This window comes from Perognathus longimembris, chromosome 22 (genome assembly GCF_023159225.1).
Source record: "Perognathus longimembris pacificus isolate PPM17 chromosome 22, ASM2315922v1, whole genome shotgun sequence".
NCBI classification, from domain to species: Eukaryota; Metazoa; Chordata; class Mammalia; order Rodentia; family Heteromyidae; genus Perognathus; species Perognathus longimembris.
The window spans coordinates 3,634,630-3,658,446 of record NC_063182.1 but is presented as its reverse complement, the minus strand read 5'-3'; the positions used below and the strand labels follow the sequence as shown (position 1 = coordinate 3,658,446).

The 23,817-nt window shown below is 48.1% G+C and overlaps 1 protein-coding gene across 1 annotated transcript in view; it reads left to right on the top strand.

Moving 5' to 3' along the window:
• The first annotated feature begins 3,168 nt into the window (after nt 1–3,168).
• Nucleotides 3,169–23,817, top strand: part of Sh3rf2 (SH3 domain containing ring finger 2) — an 85,725-nt gene continuing 65,076 nt past the window's right edge. Inside the window, exons 1-2 of the mRNA XM_048331107.1 lie at nt 3,169–3,229; nt 4,188–4,694. Of these exons, the coding sequence (XP_048187064.1) occupies nt 4,317–4,694 (378 nt within the window). The 5' untranslated portion in view covers nt 3,169–3,229; nt 4,188–4,316. The remainder of the gene's footprint in view (nt 3,230–4,187; nt 4,695–23,817) is intronic.

Genomic DNA, 23,817 nt, shown 5'->3' with positions numbered 1-23,817 from the left:
GCCTTTGGAACCTTCTGTAGGAGAGAGAACACAAATGTGCTGAGTACAATTCTCTTACTCTCTTGTGAACGTCCAGAGAGACAGGCAAATGAGACTCTCCCCAGAGGAAAGGAGGGCAGGACTCTTAATCACACAAAGAATTGGAGTCTCAGCTGCTTCCTCAAGCACCTACTTCCTTTAGGATTCACTAAAGTTCCCTGCGAGGTCCCTAACCCCAAACAAATTATTCTCCATCACTCCTCTAACGGGGGAGGGGGTTAAGTTTACACTCCTTAATGTCTTGCTAATAATTCACCTTTAGTAACTAACACAAATGGCTCAAGGCTCAAAGTTTAGAGCTAGGTAAGCGATTGCATTTCACTTCAATTCAATGATGTTTTGTTGCTTTAATTAAATGCTCTTTTACTTTTAAATCCCAGCAAATGAACTGGATTTTTGACTTACACAGATATTTTTAAGTTACCTTTTCAAAATAAAGCATTTTAAAAACCAAGCACCAGTAACCCACGCCTGTAATCTTAGCTACTCAGGAGGACGAGATCTGAGGCTCAAGGTTCAAGGCCAGCCGAGACTCTTCTCTGCAATGAACACTTAAAAAACCAGAAGCAGAATTGTGGCTCAAGTAGTAGAAGCGCTAGCCTTGAGGAAAAAGCCCAGGGACAGCACCCTGGCCCTGAGTGGAAGCCACAGAATGAGCACAAATTAAATTAAGCAAATTCGAAAGGGCAATTTAATTTAAAAATTGTGACTATAACAAAAGGCATAATAATTGAATGCAAATAACCAAGGTTAGGGAGTACACTGTGTTGGAGCATTTTGGTCAATAAAGAACTAACCATCTACACATACTAGAAAGTTCCGGGTTAGTTTGGGGTTGAGTGAGAACCCTGTGACTGGGGGCATGATTTGAGTGCAGAGTTCCTGTCTAGCCAGTGCCACGAGCCCTGAGTGTAATCCCCAGTCCCCCTGCCAAAAAAGGGAGTAAAAAAAATAAAAAGAATCCGCCGAGGGCTCATTCTTTTATATGATCTGCTTATCAAAAAAAAAAAAAAAGAAAAGAAAATGAAGCCAGGTGCTGGTAGCCCACGCCTGGAATCCTAGCTACTCAGCAGGCTAAGAGCTGAGGATCCCTGTTTGAAGCTAGCCGGGGCAGGCGAGTCCCCAAGTCTCATTAATCACCAAACGGCCAAAGGGGAAGCTGTGGCTCAAGTGGTAGAGGACCAACCTTGTGCAAGACCTGAGTTCAAACTCCAATATCAGCGCACGCACACACACACACACACACACACACACACACAAAAGAAGAGGGGAGAGAGAGAGGGGAAGGAGGGAGGGAGGAGGAGGGAGGAAGGGAGGGGAGGAACCCTATCTATATTAAGTACTGATTGCTGTGTATCATTTCAATTCACTCTCCCGGCAGAACCCATCAAGGAGGCCCTATCAGCAACCTCACTCCATTTCATGAGAAATCCAACGAAGAAAGGTACGGTGTCATTTTCCCAACTATGCGATCAAGTAATGAGCAGAGCTACGATTCAAACCCTGTCTATTGGTCTCCAAAGTCACACTTGGGCTTGCTGAGAAGAACTGCCCCTCGTTAAACTGAAGGACGAGTCTTCTCCAGAAAGCTGCCAGCGGCTCACTGTCCCGACGACGAGCTTGGATTGGTTCACTGTGGGTGTACCGAGAGACTTTGTGAGTGCCAGCTTTGGGGCACTGTCCCTTAGTCTTTTTGCTCACGGATGGCCCTGTGCCACTTGAGTCACAACTCCACTTCTGGATTTTAATGCTTTCCTTGAGCCACAATACCTCATCTGGTTTTTTTCTGTGTATTTAGTACTGAGGAATCGAACCCAGGGCTTCATGCATGCGAGGCAAGCACTCTACCACTAAGCCCCAATCCCAGCCTTGGCTCTTCTCTTACAGTGAAATCACTCTCTGATTCAGTGATTCAGACCACAGAATTCTCCACCTGGGGCCCCTCCCACCTGTGATTTACTTTCTTCTCTGCCTCGGTTCCCTTCCCTGTACAGTGTATCCTAGGGCTGTGGAAAGGGTTAAGCGGGTTAACATAGATAAAGTATTTAGAACAATACTTGACATGGATAAAGGCCATCTTGGTGTTGGGTAATATTATTATTATTTACTTACTCAATTGGATTCCTGTGCGACCTTACATAAGATGTGTTATGGAAAAATTAAACACTGGGAGCGTCGGTACCATTTGCAGGTGGGAAATGACTTGAGCAGGTATCAGGAGAAAGAACGAAAATTATTGATTCCCCATTTATGAAGATCCCCTCTCGAGGCTGTGTGGTGACTTACGCCTGTAATGGTAGCTACTTGGGACGGGCCGGGGGGGGGGGGGGGTGGGGAGAGGACGTCAGCTTGGGGCGGGACAATGCAAAGCTGTAGAGAGACTCTCAACAAGAGTCTCTGTTTGGTGGCACAGATCTGCAGCCCCAGCGGCGCAGGAGGTAGATGGGAGGACCTAGGTCCAAGCGAAACACCAAACCCTCCTTGAAAAGTAACCAGAATATCTAGAGCAAGAGGAACCAGGAGCGTGGTTCAAGCGGTAAAGCACTTGCCTAGCAATACCACTTCTGAATCCAAACCCCTGCTACCACCACCACCACCACCAGCACGCAAGTGCGCGCGCACGCGCTCTTCCGACGAATGTGCATGTACTTGGCACTGTTTATTCTTGGTATGATTTAAAGAAATGGAGTCAAGACATGACTGAAGTCTTTCTCATCTCAAAATTCAGGAAGTGAGGATGCTTTGAAGGAGCAGAATTTTCCCCGTGACTGGCCTACCATGAATAAGTTTGACTTCAGAAAACCCTTAAGGGGGAAAAAAAAAAGAGCTAAAAACAATCACTTGGGCATGTTTACAGCTGAGCAGGTTACAACTTCTTGGACGAGAAAGAAAAGTGGAACTATAAACATGGTCACTCGTGGGGCATCTTGGCTTTCTCTTTGCCTCTGACAGGCTTTTCCCCCCAGGAGCTTGAGTTGGGAAGCCTCAAGGAAAGATCTAGGGAGAAGTCCAGGAGAGTGTGCCAGGCAGCCGGGGAGGAGAGCGTTAACAGGGCTGGGTAAGGCGATCCTTTCAAGGGAGTAGGTCTGGGAGTTGTGCAAGTTCTCAGAGCAGTAGCGGCAGCAATAGGGAAGCCCGGGAGGAGGAGGCCCGGGGAGCCGGGGATCGGCTGCTGGGGTTCAGGCACCAGGTCAGTGGCTAACTTTGGAAAGGAGGCTTGGAAAGGGGCGACGCCTCCCCCCCCCTCTCCCTTCCCACCCCCCTGTGGCTGTGGGGCCAAACCTCCCGCCCTGGCGTCCACCCAAGCCCTGGCTCTCCTGCCGGACAGCTGACTTGTCCCCAGGAGACTCTTCTAGACTGGAGACTTCTCCCTTTCTGACATCCAGAAGGAAAGTGGGTCTGGAGCCCTGCGGCTTCCCTGCCGTTTTTATAGCTGCTGACCACAATCCCGAATTCCTACCTACTTCAGGGGAAACTCAGAATCATTGTCAGAGTGACCCAAGGGAGGGGCAGGGTGGGGGGGGAAGAAGGGGAAGGGGGGAGGGGAGGGGAGGGAGAGCGCAGGGACCGCAGGCTTCCAAGTATCCGGCTGACAACTGAAAAGCAAAACAACTTTGGGAAAGTGCTTTGTGTGGGAGTTTCTCTTGCTGGCTGCTAGAACAAAAAAGAAAGTGGGGAAAGGCAAATCCTGGGGGAAACCATTGCCTGTGGCATGAGTCAGATCGCCCGACCTGCTTGAACTTAGCTGCCTGTCACGTGCAGAGTGACAAGCTTGGGGGGGGGGGGGGTGGAAAGGTGGTGTCACCGAAAGTACATTGGGGGGGGGTGTGGCGGGCGGGCAAGTGAGGGGGCTTTGCTCTGAGCGCTGTGGTTGGCTTTTCCCGTCGGGTGGGAGTGGGGGCCCCCCCCCGGCCCCGCAGGTGGAGAGGAGAAGGGCTGCAGCTCCTAGCCCCGGCAGGAATGATCAGCCCTGCAGCACCCTTAGACCTGCTGGGGCGACTCAGAGAACCGCGTGAGTCACCACAGCCCCAGTCCAGAACAGAGAACTCTGCACACCGCCTTCCGAGACACGCGGCCTCCTTGGAGGTGGGACGTCCCCTCCCAGCAGCTCACATCCCCACCCCCCTTCTCTTCCTGTCTCCACACAGGCAGGCGTGGGGAGGCTCCGCAGAGACCCAGCTCCGACCCCCCCCCCCCGGAGCGGGAAGGGGGGCTCCGCTCGCCTCTGACCATGTGGACCCTGCGCCCCCCGGGCAGGACCGGCGTCTGAGAGTAAAATGGATGACCTGACGTTACTGGATCTTCTGGAGTGCCCCGTGTGTTTGGAAAAGCTCGACGTCACCGCCAGAGTCCTCCCTTGCCAGCACACTTTCTGCAAGCCCTGCCTGCAGAGGATCTTCAAAGCCCACAGGGAGCTGAGGTGTCCCGAATGCAGGACCCCGGTGGCCGGCAGCGTCGAGGCCCTGCCGGCCAACCTGCTGCTGGTGCAGCTCCTGGATGGCCTGCGCGCGGGGCGGCGCTCGGGGCCAGCGGGCTCCCTCCCCAGGCCCGGCCCGCTGACCGCCCGGGACGGCAGGGGAAGCAGGCGCGGCCCCAGGAGTCCGCAGGCCGGCCCTTTCCGGCTGGTGCCCAGTGTCAGGATCCACATGGACGGGGTAAGACGGAGCTTGCTTGTGGATGCGGTGTGTGCTGGCGGGCGCGGGCGGGCGTTTCCCGGGGGCCAGGCAGAGTCGTTCTTTGAGTGACTCCCAGCGTGCTGCCCGGGGCTCCTTGGAGATAAGTTTCCTGCGCCGCGATCACTTTCCTGAGCCCTGCTGAATCCCGAGCCGAGCTGTCTAATCCATCCGCCGCTTCTCCTCCTTCCAACTTCTAAAGGCTTCCTCGGTGCGCCTGACTTCTGGTCGGGAGGAAAGCCTGTTGTTTCCCGTGATTGTTCTGATCTTTCACTTGGCTCTAAAACCAAACCAGTGCCTAGAAAAATGCCCAGAGGGTGAGAAAAAGAAAAGAAAAATCTAACCAGTTTGCTTTTGAGATCTCTGGGAAGTTCTCCCTCCCCCCTTCCCCCCACCCCCAAAAAATGCCACGCACTGTTTGAATTTTATCCAGATCTGCCTTTCCATCCACCGTCATAAAGCACTATTATGACGATGCTCGCTCATAATCTGTTCAAAGCTATCAAGGTACCTGGCGCCCCGGAGCTGCGGGAGGGAGCTGGCTGTGTGGGTGGGGTGATTGATGATGGATCGCAGCGCCCTGAAACACAGCAGATGTGACTAAGAGCCCTGCAGATTCGTCTTTACAAAAGGCATAAAACAGACCCCCCAAAAAACGGACATGTCAGAAGCTGCAACAGAATAAGTAAATTAATTAACTAAAACAAGCAGATAAACAGATCGCCCCGAAGGCCTTGGGTGCCTGATATTAATGGGAACCCATGCGTTGGTTCCTGAAAGGGCTCCCCGAGGCTTTCGTTATGGCAAGCTATGGAAGGTCTGTCTCCGGAGAAAGATCTTGCCCTTGAGAACCCAGCAGAATCACTTGCACCGTGACTCTTGGAGCCAGAACAACACAGTGGCCAAGGCTCAGATGGTTGGCATACCTCGAAAACCAGAGCAGCATTCTTTGAAGACATGCCTAAAGCAAGCTTTAATTCCATCATCAGGCTCAAACCATCTGCTCTGAAGAGGAGCAGTGAGTGCAATGGTGTTGTAAGAGACTTTTTTTTTTTGGCCTGTCCTGGGGCTTAAACTCAGGGCCTGGGCGCTGAGCTTCTTTGGCTCAAGGCTAGCACTCTACCCCTTGAGCCACAGTGATACTTCTGGTCTTTTCTATTTATGTGGTGCTGAGGAATGGAACCCAGGGCTTTATGCATGCTAGGCGAGCGCTCTACCGCTAAACCACATTCCCAGCCCTGTGAGATACTTCCTGTCAGAGATTCTTGTGTGCATTTGGAAGTTTTCTTTCTAGTTGCACTGCCCTCTTCAGATTCACCGCATCTCTGAGCCAGCCATGGGGTAAGGATGTGTAGAAAGACCCCAAAAACAGGCACCAGAACACAGGACGATGGTGCGATTTTTTTTTTTCACTGCAGATGTTTTTGTTGGTGGTGTGCTATGAGAAAGAATCCATTCCAGAAGAAGGCCGGGCACTGGGTCTTTTTCAGGACTCTCGTCATCGAGAGTCTGGATCTAGGCTTCCACCAGAATCTCCGGGGCCTACAAAGATAGAGCGGGATTAGGGTGAGACTTTCCACAAATGTGCCTCCAGAGTTAGTGAACACCCCCATGGCTTCCTCGCCCCCCGCCACCTCTCTCCACCGGAGCCCTGTGAAAGTCTGACCTCCTTGTCAGGAGCGCTGTCATCCTTCACCAAGGACCTGGGGCCAGCTTGAACGTAATCTGTTCTGATTGTTACCTTTTCCCATGCGGCTGTGTTCCCGACAACCCCTGAGCTAGCCTCTCTTGGGGTGCTCCTCTCCCGTCCCCTCTCCCCGTGGAAATACGAACGAGCCCATCCCCGGGTGGGGAGGCAAAGGCAGCCTCCGCGTGCGGCCTGTCCCCTCTGCCCCCACGTGGAGCTGTCCTTCCTGTAGATGTGCAAGACGCCCTGCACGGCTCCGTGAAGGGAAGCAAGGATGGCGTGAGTGCTCTCTGCTCCTGTCCTGAACGGTGGAGCCTCAGTGGAATCCTCCTGAAGGCCGCGTTCTCTCGGCCGCCCTTAGCCAAGCCGGCCAACGGCAAGGCAGACTTGCTCCCCCTCCTCTAGGACAGTGTGGAGATGATGTTGGCCACAGACTCTAGCCCCTTAGCAAACATCTGCCGGGCATCTGTCAAGCACCCTCATTATCATTCATTTCAACCTGCCCGCGTGACTTCGGGCAAGCCACTTAACGTTGACTGGGTCTCAATTTAAAATCCTGTAAAATGGGAAAAAGATATTGTGAAAACAGGGAGCCATTGTAAAGCTGAACTAATTAGTGTTTGCAGAGCACTCTGAGAGGCTTAGATGAAAGGCATTTGAAAGATGATTATCATAGTAAACATTACTATTGACTGTTCCTTGTGCCCCGCCAAGAATGAGACATTCTACGGAATACAGAAGAGTTATAGCCCTGCTAGGAGAACCAAATAGGTATTATTATGATATTAAACTCCAGCCTATGGGAAATCTGGGTCAGGATAGCACTAAGTATAAAGTACTCTCCTGACAGGGCACCAATAAGCTTTTGTCACAGGGTACCCATTTTGTAAAACACCTCTTCCAGAGAACGCTGATAACCCAGTGCTCTGAAAGAGTTCATTTAACTCCCTACCCCTGAGCTTTTCAAGCCCGGAGTACGTTCTGCTCACCTAGGCTTGTCGAACCAAACAAGCTCATCCAGATCTTTCTGTTGGCTCAGGAAAGCCTGATGCCTTTGTGCCAGCCAGAATGCCAGGGTGGAACCCACAGTCACACCTCATGGTGCCAGCCCAAGAGAGGGAAAAAGTAGCCCATTGTGCCTACACATCTCAATCGCTCCCGAGTGGATTGTGTAAAACGAAAACTTGAGAAATGGCGGCAGGCTTTGACAGCATGCAATGCCTTCAAGCCAGCGGGGAAGATCCGCAGACTCCAGTGGACCCCTGGCTGTACAGACCCCAGGGTTTCTGATTCCTTCCCACCCTGCCACCACGCCAAAGGAACTCCGCAAGCCTTCAAAAGGATTACGAGTTCCTCAGAAAGACCTAGTCTCCTCTCCTTCTCACTCTGTTACCCTTTTATTTCTGAATTGGAATCGCCCGGGAAAGCAGAGACGCGGAGAATTTCCAGACTTGGAACGCTACCTAAATCCAAATCTCGATTCTCTCCCTCCGTGGCTGTACGCCTTGGGCGAGGCACCTAAACTTCAGGGCCTTCAGTTCTGCATGTATAAATGGAAGATAATAACAGTACCTATCTCAGAGGGTTGTGGTAAGGAATAAATGAGATGATTCATATCAATTAGCTCTTAGCACATGCACTGGCTCATAGTAAGTGCTCAAGAAATATTAGCTGAGATTGTTATTGGAGTGACTCAACACTTTCTACTCCGAAGCACACACCCTCTTTCGCTCTCTGATCAACCAAATGCCACTGCAACGCCGTCTTTGGCACCCTGAGGTCTTGCTTGTCCCGTTTCCCACCACCACCACCCCCCCCCCCCACCGCATCATCTGTGGCCATAATTCAGATAGACGGTTCTTTCCAGCACGTTCTAGATTCAAAATCTCTTTCCAGACTTTTAGGAAACTATGAGCTGATTGGAGGAGCAAATCCCCTCAGTTAAGTTCAAGGGGAAAAATAGACACCGGGCAAGCGTCCGTGCACTTCTTGAGTGTCGTCGAGGCTTCGTTCGTTTTCTCACCTTTCCTCTCGCCTGCCTTTCACTCCACTCCACAGCGCGGAGGCTGCCCCGCTGGGCTATGCGGGGCTGGACTTGCTCCCCACAGGGTTAAGCATCGTGCCAACCACACACATTCTCATCTTACCCTGTATCAGCAAGGACACACCTGCCACCAGCACAAAGACCAGGTGGCTTTGCCCTAGCAACTTTCCCAGCCGGTATTGCAAGCGACCAAGGAGAGAGAAAACGAGGTCAGAAAGCACTTCAGGGAATCGAGGCTGGGTAGAAAGCACGCGGAGGCCGGGCTCCATCCTGGGTCTCAGATGTTACATGTTGAGTTGCGATGCCAAGGGTTGGGTTGTTTTTTTTTTTTTTTAATTTGCAAGATGAAGGAACTCATCGCCAGGCCCTGAAAACACCAGGCAGGCGCCCCTGGACAGCAAGGGGTGGGGGGGATTGGGGAGGAGGGCAAGTGGGAGAAAAATGAGGGAGGGGGTGATAAGTTGGACAAGAAATGTACTTACTACCTAACATATGTAACTGAGTTCAAGCCCCAGGACCGGCAAACACAGCCCCCCGCCCCCCCATACCAAAAATGGAACAAAAACCTGAAGGTCCCCATTCGAAAATTGAACAAGGGAATGGAATGAATTTTCTGAAGGAGAGAGAATTTAGCAAGTGCAAAGCCGTAGTGACAGCAGTTTGCCTGGGGTCACGGCTGAGGGAGGGGGCAGGGCCTCGACGGGCAGCAAGGGGAGTTTCAAGGAGCGTTGGAGTGGTTGTGCATCTTGACCCTAAGGTAGTTACACAAGTCCGCAGATGCATTAAAGCTCACAGAAATACACGCCAAAAGACAAGTAACACTGAAAGGAGGAAAGAGCACACTCGGATATTCCTTTCAGTGGCTAGCTGCTTGTCCACTGGCCACTCGATTTCCTTCCGCCTCTGGGCACTGGGTCAGCGCCATTTCTGGAAGGACGGTGCCATCCTTCAGGTCATCCGTCATTCCTGCAGTGGGTGGGCCCACACCCTGCCCCGGGGAGCCAGCTAGTCTGCACCGCGCTTCAGTCTCTCATTGGTGAAAGGTCTCTGGGCACTGCAGTAGCTTGATCTTGCTGGAAGGACGGGGCGGGGGGGGGCACCCCGCTCGCCCCATTCAAACTCAACTCTCCACTGCGTACGTCGTCTGGATGTTGCTGGTGGGGATTGGTCCGTGTGCGTGTGCGTGTGCGTGCGTGTGTGTATGTGCGTGTGCGGTTTTCTTTTCCTCTGAGCAAAGGCTGCCGGCCCGCCTAGCCCTTCACACCGCAGAGAGATTTGGAGTGAGGGAAAGTGCACGTTCCACTCAGGGCTTGTGAAGAGCATCCTCGCTCGGCCCATCCACATCTCATGACCTTGTGGGCTGTGGGGCTTAGTGGAGAACGGCTCAAATCAAGCCACACTCGATGGCGTCTTCCTTTCATAGAGATAGATAGATAGATAGAGAGAGAGAGAGAGAGAGAGAGAGAGAGAGAGAGAGAGAGAGAGAGAGAGATAGATAGATAGATAGATAGATAGATAGATAGATAGATATCTCCCTATCCTTGGAAGTACTGGGGTTTTGAACTCAGGGCTTCAGGTTAGCTAGGAGGATGCTCTATTATTCCATCACTATTTTTTGAAATAGGGTCTCAAATTTATGCCTGAGCTAACCTAGACCGGCTAGCATGACAGGTGCATCCCACCACTCCCAACGTTCTCTGTTAAGATGGAGTCACACAAACCTTTTCTTCCCCCACGCGGGCCTGGACCCACAATACTCCCCATCCCAGCGCCGTGCGAGCTGGCATGACAGGTGCATACCATGACACTCAGCTCTCGTATAAGATGGGCCTCCCAGGAGGATTTGTACCCGGGTTGACCTGAGACTAAGAGCCTCTTGATCTCAGCTCCTAAGTAGCTACAATTTCATGAGCTGCTGGGACTCAGCTTTCCCTCTTTTCCCTCTTTGTTTGTCTCCTTTTTCCTTCCCTCTCTTTTTCCACACTGAAACTAGAACTCAGGTCCTTAAGATCGCGAGCCACTTGAGCCAGGCCTCCCTGTAGCCCTTCCTTTGCTTCCTGTTCATACCGGTATCTGAGACCATCTTTTCACACGGTATGCTCCAGGGTCAAATACACCTTACATTAGAGCAGAAACGAACATTTTGCCTCAGTATCTTGGGGCAGGACTTTTGAGAAACTTTTAGCATGCTGGTGAATTGTGACTCTCTAAGTGGGAGATAACACTAAGAACCATTTCCCAAACTTCATTGGCTTTGGCACCCTTCACTCCTTTCTTGCTCTTTTAGTGATACTAATTGATTATGAAGCAAAATTTGGGAGATGCTGTTTTAGGCTGAAATGTTCAGACATAATGCAAAAGATATTTTTAACCAACTGTGAAACTCAGTTATCACTATCTTCTGTGGCATTTATTAGCATCTACCAGTCTCCAGCTATGGGTGCTATGGTAACTTACAATGCCTAAGTGAAGATCTCACCTCTCGGTACTCATTGCCCAAATCAGTCTAGGAGGCAAAGCAGCTAATCAACACACATAGACAGATATACATATACACATGTATGTGTAGGTGTGTATATATGTATATGCACATATATACACCCATACACACAGACGGGTGTGTTTAAATCGAGACATAATCTGAATCTGAATATAAGATATTGTCCCTTGCAAGACAGATTGTTTATTTTGGGCTCTTGAGGAAAAAGGCCATCATGTTAGATGCTCGTGGCAAGGTGCATCCAGGTTTAGAAATGCTGAGATGTGCAAAAGGGAGTGTCTTTCTAAAACAGAATATGTTGCCTCGTTTACATAAAATTCTCAAAACTGTACAATTGTAAACCATAGTCATCTGCAGTGTTATGAAGATGGCGTCTATGACAGGATGTAGATTCATCCAATCTTATCAGACTAATATGAGTGTATCTTGAGTACAAATTGTAATGCTCTAACGTTGATTAAGACAAAGAAGTCATACACTCTAGAAATTATGGGCTATGAAGATGACAGGTGGTAAGTTTGTCCAGTTGGGAGGAAATGAAGCTTGGTCAATAAAAAGAAACCTTTTTAAAATGGGGGAGGTTTTAGTGACTGAAAGGAACGAAGTAGAGGGATTAGAAGACAGGCTCTGTTCTGGGCATGCAAGTACTGGGAGAGACCGGACAGGGCAGGGAGATGTAGAACTAGAAGGGAAGGGGGAGTCGAGGGAGATGGAAACAGGTGGGTGACTGGATATCTTCCTTCCTATCGGGCGGCCGGATGCCACTGGGAAGAGGCGTGCCACTTGCTGTCTGTGATAAAGTCTCTCCAACAGCCATGGTGCCAAACTGGTCACACGCCATCCTGTGGCCTATCGGCTACATCTGCAGCAACTCAATAGTCAATGTATTCAATACAGCCAAACAAGATATCTGTGATCCAAGCAGGCGGTGGAGCTTAGGGGAAACTGAGGAGCCATCTCCTGTCACTGGCAGGCGGAAGCATTCTTTCCTATCGAAATGGTCAGGTTACCGATCACCTCCGCCCTTGGGAATGCAAGCCGGAGCCCTGAAAGCAGGAGGCTAGAGCAAGGAAAGCCGAGGCCCTTCCAGAGCGGCTTCCTGTACCCAGAGCCTATGTCGGTCCCCAAGGTCACACGCTGCCGTCGCACTGCTCCAGCTCTGCACCCCACAAACTCTTCCTGAGCACCTGCTATGAGCCTCGCTCTGTCTTGATGGCTCGCTTGCTCCTGGAAGGCTTGTGGGCTCAGGGTCCAACCCTCAACGAGTAGCGAAATTCAGCTCAGCTCTCCATCGTCCTCCGATCCTCTCCCCTAGGCTGCAACCGATGCCTCCTTAGGAACCCCAAAACACTTTTCGGATGGCAAAGTGCTAAGCACATTCCTGTGTGGAGTCCCAGCATAACTCCTCACGGTGTGGAAGTGAGGCCATTACGGAGCTGGGCGGGGTGCACGCAGCGCACCGTGTTAGGCATAAAGCATGTGGGGACTCACATACTTTCGGCATGAATCACCTCCTTAAATATTTTCTGGGTGACAAACATCATCTCTGGAAAATAGCAGACAAGGTTCAAAATTACGTAACTCATCAATTGCTAAGCTGGAGAGGATCTAAAGTGCTGCTTTGTAGATGGCTAAACGTTGGCCTCCACCATGAATCCCACGTGTTCCGGTGTTCTTGGAGGAGATGCTTTATCACAAGTTCACTGACAGTCCCAGCAAGACTAGTGGCAGGAAGGAAGAGGCCAGAGAAGAAGAGACCTCTGAGCTGTGAGCTGGACGGACCTGGCTCCCAGCACGAGAGCCAAGCGGCCTCTCGTGTAGGAATGTGTCTCTGTACCCCTCTCCCTGCGAAGACCCTCATCTCAGCACTTCCCACTGTGGTGCAGTATCCAGAGTATGAAATCCACCATGTTAGCCTTGTCTACGTGTATAATTTATGGCTGTTAATGCTTTCACGTTGCTGCGTAGCCATGACTTCTAACCATCCCCAGAATCTGGCCATCTTCCCAAAGAGAAATTCTGTATCCACTGATAACTTCCCTTCCTCCCCAGCCCACAGCAGCTGCTAGAGTGCCATATGCATTGCATATATGTGTCTACCCATATCCATATATGTACAGCCATCCATCTATACTTGCATGTAGGTATATGTAGACACTCGGCTACTATATGTACATAAGTGTATACCTATGTACATAAATGTTTCTTTTTCACTATAGAAAGCCAGTAATTTGTGTGTGTGTGTGTGTGTGTGTGTGTGTGTGTGTGTGTGTGTGTCAGTACGAGGGTTTGAACTCAGGGCCTCATGCTCTCATTTGGCCTTTTCACTCAAGGCTGGAGCTCTATCCTTTGAAGCCAAGCTCCACTTTTGGCTTTCTGCTGGCTAATTGGAGAAAAGAGTCTCACAAACTTCCCTGCCCTGGTTGGCTTCAAATCTTGATCCTCAGATCCCAGCCTCCATAGTGAATGAGGATTACAGGTGTGAGCCATCAGCATTCAGCCTCGTCATTTTTAAATATGTATTCTAGCTTTCTGCTGCTTCTGCTTAAGATTCCAGTGGGATAAGTAAGCTGGATAAAGTGACTCCGAAGAATAGTTCTGCATTCAGGTGTATGGGCCGCGTGCCTCTGGGTAAGTTAGCATCGCAACTCTGAACATCATTGCTATCAGACAGCAATAGCAGAGTTCGCCTCACAGGGTTACGGAGAGGATTTAATGAGACAATATCTACAAAATGCTTAGCCCAGGCCTCACACTAAATAAGCTCCAGGTAAGGCCAACTATCTGCTTGTACTCATCCAGGTAGGCTTACCTTTTAAAGCGCTATTGCACTTACCTCAGGTATACTGCCATTTCCCTTGCTGTAAACATGGTTCACTGATTATCAGAGTGTCACTGGAGGCTGAATGAGGACAATGCTTAGAGCAATTACCATGCACAGGGTCTGCCAATACTGAGCTTAGTCAGCATTGCTAGCTTTCATATTTCCCAGCGTTCATTCCTTCCGCAGACAGGATGTGTTTTGCTTGAGCTCTAGTGGAAAACGAAAGTAAAGAAAATATGATCCTATCCTCAAAGACATGATGGTCTTTGAGGAAGGTGGCCATGAAAACTAGCAGTTGCAATGCAGTTAATAAATCTGAAAAATAATAAAAGTGGTCATGGTATGTTAAAATACCTCAGGTACCAGTGACTCACTCCTGTAATCCTAGCTACTCAAGAAGATGAGCTCTGAGAATCAGAGTTCAGTTCAAAGCCAGCCTAGGCAGGAACGTCCATGGGATTTTTATCTCCAGGTAACCAGCAAAAACTGGGAAGTAGAGCAATAGCTCAAGTAACGGGGCACCAGCCTTAAGCAGAAATGCTAAGGGACAGTGCTCAGCCCCTGAGTTCAAGCTTCCCTTCCAGCATATTTAAAAAAAAAAAAAAAAGCACAGGGGGGACAATGATTCCAGCATAGTATCTACGTGGAGGACTTGGGTGTCCTTCAGTGGACTCAGTGCTTCTACCTGCAGACTCTCACTGACCTCTCCCTGCAACCCCCAGAGACAGGTGCCACGGGGAACCCTGTTTACACAGAAAAGATCTGGGTCCCAGTAGTGTCGGTATTCACAAAACAACCCTGCCCCCGGCCTCCACAACCCCTGAACATGGAAGCCTTCCTCCTGGATTAAACAGCCCCTAGGAGGAAGATGTCTTGTACTGTACTGCTTGCTCTGAACTGAGCACTGTACCCGAAATGCAATTAACTCTCACTAAATAGTTAATTGCTGAGTGCCTAAAGTTTTCATATCGCAAGACACTGAGGTCAGATACAACCGCCCCTTCTTTCCCTCCCCCGAGACCAGAAGGGGGTCCCCAAGGCCCCACCTGGCCCTGACTCTGACAAGAGTATTTCTTGACTTCAGGCCATGTGTTCTGGGACTGGCATGTAGTTACTTGCACGGGCTTGTGGGGTAACTGAGCGATGAAAACAAACTCAAGCGAGAATGGAAGCAGATGGCAAGGAGAGCATCAGGTGACGGGCTCGCCTTCTGAGTGGGTTGCCCTGGTGCTCTGCAGAATTCGGAATGATATCACCATTCTCCTACAAGTATGTCGCCTGGTTGCCAAGGTGATGTGACCAGATCGCTGGGCACAGAGCAGGAAGGGAAATCTGCAGGGAGGGGTTTCGGAAGGGTATGTCTCTACAACATTAACATGCTGCCTGAGTGGGAGGAAGATGAGGTAACAATACATCTTTTTGGGGGACTTTTGTTTAATAAACAGGAATGGCAGAGAAACTGAAGGGGGAAAAGAGAGAGAACTGGCCCTTTCCACTGACTGGCAAAGCGAGAGGGGTGAGCTTCCAAATTTCTGATGTAGAGAGTTCTCCTGGACAAAGAGGCCCCACGCTGAAAAGAAGGAAAGGGATGAGAAGAGGGAAGGAGACAGCAGTGTTCTTTTCTTCCTGTTGGGAGATTATAAACAGGATACAGGGTGCAGGAGCCGATGTCTTAACAGAAAGAAAAACCTCTCCATCTCTTCCTCTGTGGAAGCTTTTGCAATTCAATGCATTTCTTTTTATTGTCTTGTTTTTGGTTTCTGAACTCATTGAAAGACTAGAATATATTGATGCTTTTTATTTATTAATTTTTAATGGAATGGAGAACTGTCTCCGTAGCATTTCTTTATTTTTTATTGTTATTATTAAAGTGTTGTACGGAGGAGTTACCATTTCATAAGTCAAGTCGTGAGTCCATTTTTCCCCTGCCCTCACATGAGTACATTTCTTTTTGGACAATGTCACCTAATGTTGACATTGGTTGAGACATATCTTGGCATTTCTATCTTCCTCAGTTCCAGTGGCCATCTCAAGGCCTGGAGAATGAAGAAACTTAGTCGAGTGGAATATAATATTTATTCTGACTGCATGGGCAATAGAAGAAAGACTGGGATGAATGGAAGGAAGGAAAGAAAGAAGGAAGGAAGGAAGGAAGGAAGGAAGGAAGGAAGGAAGGAAGGAAGGAAAAAAGAGGTGCATCTAATTGTTAATCAGCACCTAAGTATTTATTGCCATCATATAGCAGATACCATGTTCTAGACACCACTTTACTATTCCCAACAACCCTTGTATTTTCCCATTTTACAAAGGCTAGGAAGTAGCAGAGCTAGGAACTGAACCAGAATGGCCTGAATTCAAGGACTGGTCACTGACTGGATCAGTCAAGGTGCCCCGTACCAGGATGGCGAGCTCCTGGAACCCTGTAGTGTCCCGAACTCTGCTTGTTAGTCATTGGCTCCTGCTGGCACCCAGTGTGATTGATCAGCTTCCAGAGCACAACTTAGTCCTCAGCAAACCCAGTCCCGTGTTAATGACAGGCTCCATCTTAACTAGGTACTGTGGTCAGAAGTGTAAGGATGTTAATCATCCTGAGTCAGATGAAGAGAGAGGGAAATAAGGAAAAAGAAGCTGAGTGAGGGGAAAAAAGAGGGAGGTGGTAATGAAGAAATATAAGAAAGGGACAGGAGAGATCTAAACACAGGAAATAAAAACCAGGGCAGACAGAGGATAGGGACAAGAAGCAATCAGAAATCCAGTGGGCAAAGGAGAGGGATTCGGAGGACAGATTGTATCAGGAACTGGGATGCAGAACTGGTCAGCTTTCCCTGAAATAGAATCACAATCAGAACATTCCATACAGAAACCTCTCCTCTGGATAGGCAAAATGGCCTACTATGGTCGAGGAAAATAGAGCCTGAAATTCAGTCCTGTCTTAGCTGAAAACTAACTACATGACATGAAACATATCTTCGTGCCTAATGAATCTCAGCAATTCCTATGGCTGGCAAAGCCACAAGTTCTCTGAGTCTCAAGGTTCCAGCCTACCAAATCAAAGATTTTATAGAGTATTAGGAAGTAACATAAATATCCCCTTTATGATTTTTCAGGAAAGATATCAATTTAAAGGTCTCCAAAAAATAGCTACCCTTTTTGAGGCCATATAGTTATAGGTCTTACTCTACCTGAAAGAATTTATTTAATCCACAGAACACCCTTGCAGATAAGAAGGCTGAGGACTGAGACCTCTCTCATGGCCTCTCATTGCATGGCCACAGTAAAACTGGACAGATCCACTTGTATCTCTGGAGCAACTTACAGCGCAGTAGCTCTGCCTTTTTGGCAAAGACTGTGTATGCATAGCACACATCTTTTTCCCTGGAGATTGCCTTCGTGAGTTGCTCTCCAGTCATGTTACTAGCTTAAATCTTACTACTCCAAAATGCATGGTGCCAAGAACACATGCAAAGGAGTGTTGGCGTCCTCTAAGTCCTTTGCATTTCGTGTCTGAAAGTGATTTTGAAGATCATCTCAGCCAGCCAGGCACCTCCCTCCCCCCTCCCCCCCCCCCCCCCCCCGCTCAGCCCCTCCCCCTCCAACTTCCAATCATGAGTTCGTATCTCTAGTGCTTGGACACACTCTTTTCCTCCTGGAGAGGTAATAGGAAAACAGCACAACTTGCTAAGACAACACCTTGACAGGCATGCTATTCCTGAGAGCAATTTAGGAGGAAAAAATAGTTTTGCTTTATCTTTGAGAAAGCACATTTCACATTCTATGTATGCATGTAGACCAGGAGTGTAAAGTAAGCCCCGTGGACAGAGGAGACTCGCCATTCTGTAATAACTACCACCAGCAGCACTCATTACTCACGTCTATACTGAGTGCTGATTAAGCGCAGACAGTAGGATACAATCATGAACAAAGTCATCATAAAATGTGTATGTTGCAGGGTGTGGTGGTAAATGCCTGTAATCCCAGCATTCAGAAGGCTGAGGCAAGAAGATTGAAGCCAAATGCCCAGGCTATATTGTGAGTTTCAGCCCAGCCGGAGCTAAAAAAAAAATTTTTTTAAAGCACATTTTACTGGGCTAAATTAGAATGATGGCAACAACAGCAAAAATATTGATGGCATTAGTTAACAGAGCCTGAAGAGAGAGAATTGAATGCTTCACGCCTACTTAGGTGTGTTGAGGAGTAGCCAGTGGTAGAGCAAGGCCCCAGAACCTTTCAAAACCAAACAAACCAAAAAAGATTACTTGGGATGTGGGAGGAGCAAGGTCACTGTGCCGTAGTAGACACATGATGTACAGTAAAGACAGGGGCCAATTCAAGAGTGTGTGATGAAACCACGTGTGTCACAGTCGGTGTGGAAGCTTAATCCTTTGAGGATAACATTCACACTCCATACCCATAAGAGGTGAGAGATCTGGGCTAGTCACACTCCCATTCCTGTCAGTCTTTGGTTAAGAGTCATCTTTGGGGCTCTAGAAAGAGAAAGCTTCCAACAGAATTGCAGGTGCCAGCTACTGGAAATGAGCTGAATAGCCTAAAAATGGTAAAGGGCTCTGAAAAGATAAAGGCACGGAACTAGTAGCAAACTCTCTCTTTGTGTCTCTCTCCTTATCTCTCTCTGTATGTCTCTGTCTCTCACTTACACATGCAGAGTAGCCAAAATTATCACCGACTGTCACGTATTTGCTGAATAAACTAACTATAAGCAAGAATATGCAATGGTGGATGGAAGGAATGCCCTTTGATCAGGGAGGCCAAAGAGAGCTTCTCTAGGGGCAAGAGACATTTGTGCTATTCCTGAAGAATGAAAGGAGAAGGACAGCCCAGAGCGGAGCAAAGAATTGACTTCCACCTAGGAAGAATAGCAAGAACTTGTTTCCAGAATTGGACAGAATTGCTAAGTTCCAAGTACAAGAAGCAGAGGGAACGGAGTGGTAAGACTGCAAGGAAGACCAGCATGGCTGAGGGTGATAAGCAGTGAGCTTGGTGACTGTGATAAGGTGCAGAGGAAGGTCAAGAACTCCAAGAAATTCAGGTTAAAAATGAGTTTCAATTCTAGATCATGTTCAAGATTAAAGAATAGGACAATCTCACCTGATTTTTAAGTTCAACTTTTTGCATTGGCTCCTGGGTAGAAAATGAATTGGAGGGATAAGAATGGGAGAAGATCAACTGTAGTCATACTACAATAGCACAGGGATGGAGAAAAGTGGCTGGATTGAACAGCAGCAAGCCGGGAAGTAGAAACAATAGAATTTGCTGATGCACTTTGAACCTTTAATATACCACTGACCCTACTGATACTCAATACACTGGCCTCATTTAACTCCAGGCCATACAGGTTCTCTTACATTACCTCTATTTTTGTGTTGCCAGTCCTGGGGCTTGAACTCAGGGCCTGAGCACTGTCCCTGGCTTCTTTTTGCTCAAGGCTAGCACTCTGCCACTTGAGCCACCAGCGCCACTTCCAGCCTCTTCTGTTTAGGTGGTGCTGAGGAATCGAACCCAGGGTTTCATGCATGCTAGGAAACACTCTACCGCTAAGCCACATTCCCAGCCCACATTACCTCCATTTTATAGGCAAAAAGACTGAAGCTGAGGGAAAGCAAAAGCACGGGACAAAGCTGATGTGAGCCGGGGCTGATGTCTGAAGGTGGTCACCCTCTCTCAGTGTGCATCTCTCTGTTCTCTTCTGTGGTATTCGTCAGCAGGTGTTGTTGGGCACAGGGAAGTTCACAAGCACCACAACTGGAAAGCAGTGCTTTGAGTTCGGCTCTCCCGGGCAAGGTTAGAACACCGGCTCTCTTTCAGCCTCAATGTTCTCCTCAAGAAAGTCAGCAGCCCGACTTCAAATGGTTGTTGATAACACGGAAAAGGGCCCTGTTGGATCACGAGGTCAACCCGGGCCACGGAGGGGGTGCCCTGGCTGCTTCCAGCCTGGTAGCAGATTCTGAGGGGAGTCAGCCACTCCCTTCGGGCGTGCTCAGGAGACTTAACTGTAAAGAGCTAAAGGAAGATCTCCTCTAAGGAGAACCCATTCACGGCCAATGCTTCCCCACAACTGCCTGAGTTCAGATCCGGACAGAGTATTCCAACCAAGGCACTCATAAACCAAACCATTTGCAAGCTTTCTTTCAAAATGCCACCTGATAAGAATTCATAAAGCACAGGTGTGGAGAGCTGCGAAGGGCTGTAAATGACATCTGCTCTTATGTTTTATTATATGGATGAGGAGTGTAAGACTAAATTCAAAGAGTAGCCGTTCCAAGGTCACTTGCCACTGAACCCCGGGTATTCTGACTCCATCTGCACGCTTCGTAGTTTACACAGTGGCCTCTTACACAGGCTGTTAAAATTTGTTTCCTAACTTGGGTCAGAGGCCTCCAGACCAGATAGCAACCTAAAAACTCCCATTTGAAAGATGACTGTATCCAAATCGTGTGTGTTGTGCAATGGGACCTGCTTCAGCATGGGTGCACAATTATGATTGGGTCTGAAAAGCAAATAAACAAACTAGACAACTATCATTCTAGCTAGTCAAGAGGATCACGGTTCAAAGCCAGCCCAGGCAGTAAAATCGGTGAGACTCTTATCTCTAACCACCAAAAAAGCCAAAAGTAGAAGTGGCTCAAGAGATAGAGCATCAGCCTTAAGCACAAAAACTCAGGGATAGAGCCCAGGTCCAAAGATCAAGCCCTAGGACTGGCACACACACAAAAAGCAAATAAACATGGATATGGTAGCTTGTACTAATTTTGATCATAAAAGGGCAGTTTCCCGAGGCTCCAGGAAGAGGACAAGGTGCAAGCTATAAAGTAAGGCAGGAAAAACAGACAACAGTAAAAAAAAAAAAATCTTTAAAATGCAGCACAAATGGTATATATATATATATTTATTTATTTATTTATTTATTTAATGATCATGCACTGTTAGCAAGTGCACCCCTTCATGCTTCCTAGGTAACCATTTGTCCATTCTGAACAACCAGTTTGAGTTAAACATTTAAAAGCATTTCCAAAGAATAGAAAGAAGATTATCAGATCAGAGGGATGAACAGTTTTCAAGGCTCCCGATACATAATATTCATTGCTTTCATCTGTGTTTGCCAGAGCTCTTGATTGCAAGTGGCAGAAATGACTTCAAAGTAGCTCACAGAATGGGAAGTTCACAGGGAGAGCTGGCGTCATCACCTGCAAAGATGCAGACAGCTCTAGAAGATGGCTGTGCTTTTCCCTGAGTCTACTTCTTGGCATCTATTGGCCTCCCTCCCTCCATCTGTAAGTTGTGTTCCCCCTGATGGGGACTGAAGGCAAATCCCCCAGAGTTCGTAGCAAACAGTGGAATCCATTGCAAATTAAACAAAAGTTTTAAGTCGAGGAAGGATTAGCAGAAAGGTTATTCGGCAGCTCACTGAATACCTGGGAGCGTTGGAAAGATGGGCCGCAAGTCATGCCAATGGAGAAAAAATGCCCTCAGAAGACCAAATGCCCAGTTCCTGCTACCGTGGATCTTTCCTTGAAGGCAGTCGGCTGTAGCCCCCATGACCTCCCGTTGAGAACACGAGACTCTTCCCGGATCCTCTCCCAACGGGAAACCCAGGTCAGGTACCACGCATTGACAAAGCCTAGATTCCTAGCTGAAAGCAATGGGGTCACCGCTTGCATTTGCAAGGTCTTGACTTTGAAGCAGATTCCACAAGCCATCAAAACACGGTAGGAAGGGGAGTTCCTGAAGAGAGAAGAGGGGTGCGGGTGCAGCGCTCAAGGGAAGACACTGGTGGCCCCCACCTGTCATCCCGGCTAGTCAGGAGCCTGAGATCTGAGCATCATGGTTCGAAGCCAGTTGGTGCAGGGAAGTCTGTGAGGCTCCTTTTTCTGTTAACCACCAAAAAGCTGGAAGTGGAACTGTGGCTCAAGTGGTAGAGTGCTAAAATCTTGAGCAAAAAAAGCTAATAGACAGTATCTAGGCCCTAAGTTATAGCCCCAGCTCTGGGGGTGGGGGGGAATAGCACAAGTAAGTGCTCAGAAACATGTCTGCAAACAGCTCAGGCTTACCTAGCTCCAGCTCCTCCATTAAGAAAAGTGTCTCAACATCACCTGCTTCAAAGCCTGGCACGTAGGTAACATTGCTAGACTAATGATCCAGGATCATCTGTTCTTCTTAACATAGAAGCCCTGATTCTATGATTCCAAGATTCCTTTGTGTCTAACAGTGATAAAACTATGATGGAATTAAAAGTCCTATGCCCTGCTAGTTTCCTTAAGCCTGAAATATTTATTCCTTGGACTTCTGTTTCAAGACGAGTAGGTTGACCTGCCTTACTTCCATTCAACTTTTATAGCTAATACCAGTTTTTTGTTTGGTTTGGTGCTGGAACTGAGGCTGAACTTTGGGCTTCGAGCTCTTGCTTGGATTTTTCACCTAAGGCTTGTTCTCTACCACTGGAGCCACAAGTCCACTTCTAGATTTTTGCTGGTGAATTTGATACATTCTCAAAGATTTTTTCTGCCCCAAGCTGGCTTTGAACTGGGATCCCCAGATCTCAGCCTTCTGAATAGCTCAGAGTTATAGGCCTGAGACACCAGTTGGGGGAGGTGGTGAGTGTTTACAATGTTTCTGAAAAGTGGAAACCTGACACTTTTACCAATAAAAGTCTGCTGAAATAGAAAATGAGATTCTTACCTAGGAAGAATATTAACAGGATGTAAAATTGCTACTTGCACTTAAAGATACATTATCAGGGTCAAAACTGGCATCAAAAAGAACCCAACAGGCAAAGCAGCTAGCAAATACAATTCTCCGTTTGGTTGAAAACCAGGGAAGGATTCTGAAGTGCGGTTCCTCAAAAGCCTCCCTGATAGTGTGATATTAGATAACAGCAAGCAGCTGATGGAACATTTTATACAGATGCCGAAATGAGTTTTGCTAACACATCCTCCTACAGTGAACACCACCCAGCTTTGACGTTTGCAAAGGTGCCCACAGAGATAAAATGAGGAGGGCGAATTGCTAACGTTCTTGAAGACAGTGGGATTTCTCAGGAGCCATTGCGTGCCCGCGTCCATCCTCATTTATTTCTTTCATGCCTATTCCAAAGGGTTTGTAGTGGAAGAAAACCCGAAGGGGGCATCTTTTGCTGGCACAGCGGTGGTCTCCCCGAGTTGGTAATAGATCTAAGGATGTAGCGACTCATTCGCATGTGCGTCTCACGAAGGTGTGCTCTGTGACTCTTCCAGAACTGAGGAGAGAGGGAAAAGCAGGAGTGGATGAACAGGACTGCAGGGTCAGATAAGAAACTCCTTCAGGATTCTTTGGAATGCAATCTCTCAGCTACCTAAAATGCAGGATATCATCCTGATGAATAGTCATAGAATTTTAGTAGCTTTGATCTTAAAAAAAAAAAAAAAAAACTAGAAGATTGTCAGCCACTGGGTCACACGCTCTATAGCCATGTTTCTGTTTTTGTTTTTGTTTTTGTTTATCATTTTACACGAAGCAGGCACAACTCATTCAGCAAGAAGGAAAAGTTGACCGAGGCAGTCAGCTACCAGTTAGACCAACTCACCCAGGGACAATTTCCCTTGGTCAATAGCTTACCTGCTCTGTGTGTAAGGAACTTTTCAGTTGTCATTTGCAAAATAAACTTCTCAAACTGACTCAAGAGTAAATAAATAAATAAAGGTGGGGGAATGATGAGTGGTTTAGAAGCTTTAAGTGGGTTGGGCATATTTCCTTTCCATTTGTACTTGCTGTTGATTGTTCTGGGGTTTTTGTTGTTACATTGTGGTTGTTGTTAATGAAACCCACTCTGGTCTTGAGCATACTTTGCCTGAATCAGCCTCCCAAGTACTGGAATTACAATGGTACACCACTATGCCCACCTCTTTTTTTTTTTTTTAATAGCTTGTGGAAAGTAAATACTGGACTTACGATGGCAGTCTGGATTCATGACTTCATAGAGTCAGTTGAAGTTTCTGACATAAAACCTCACTTTGCTTCAGTGACAAAAACCTCCAAAGAATGAAGGGATTCTGATGA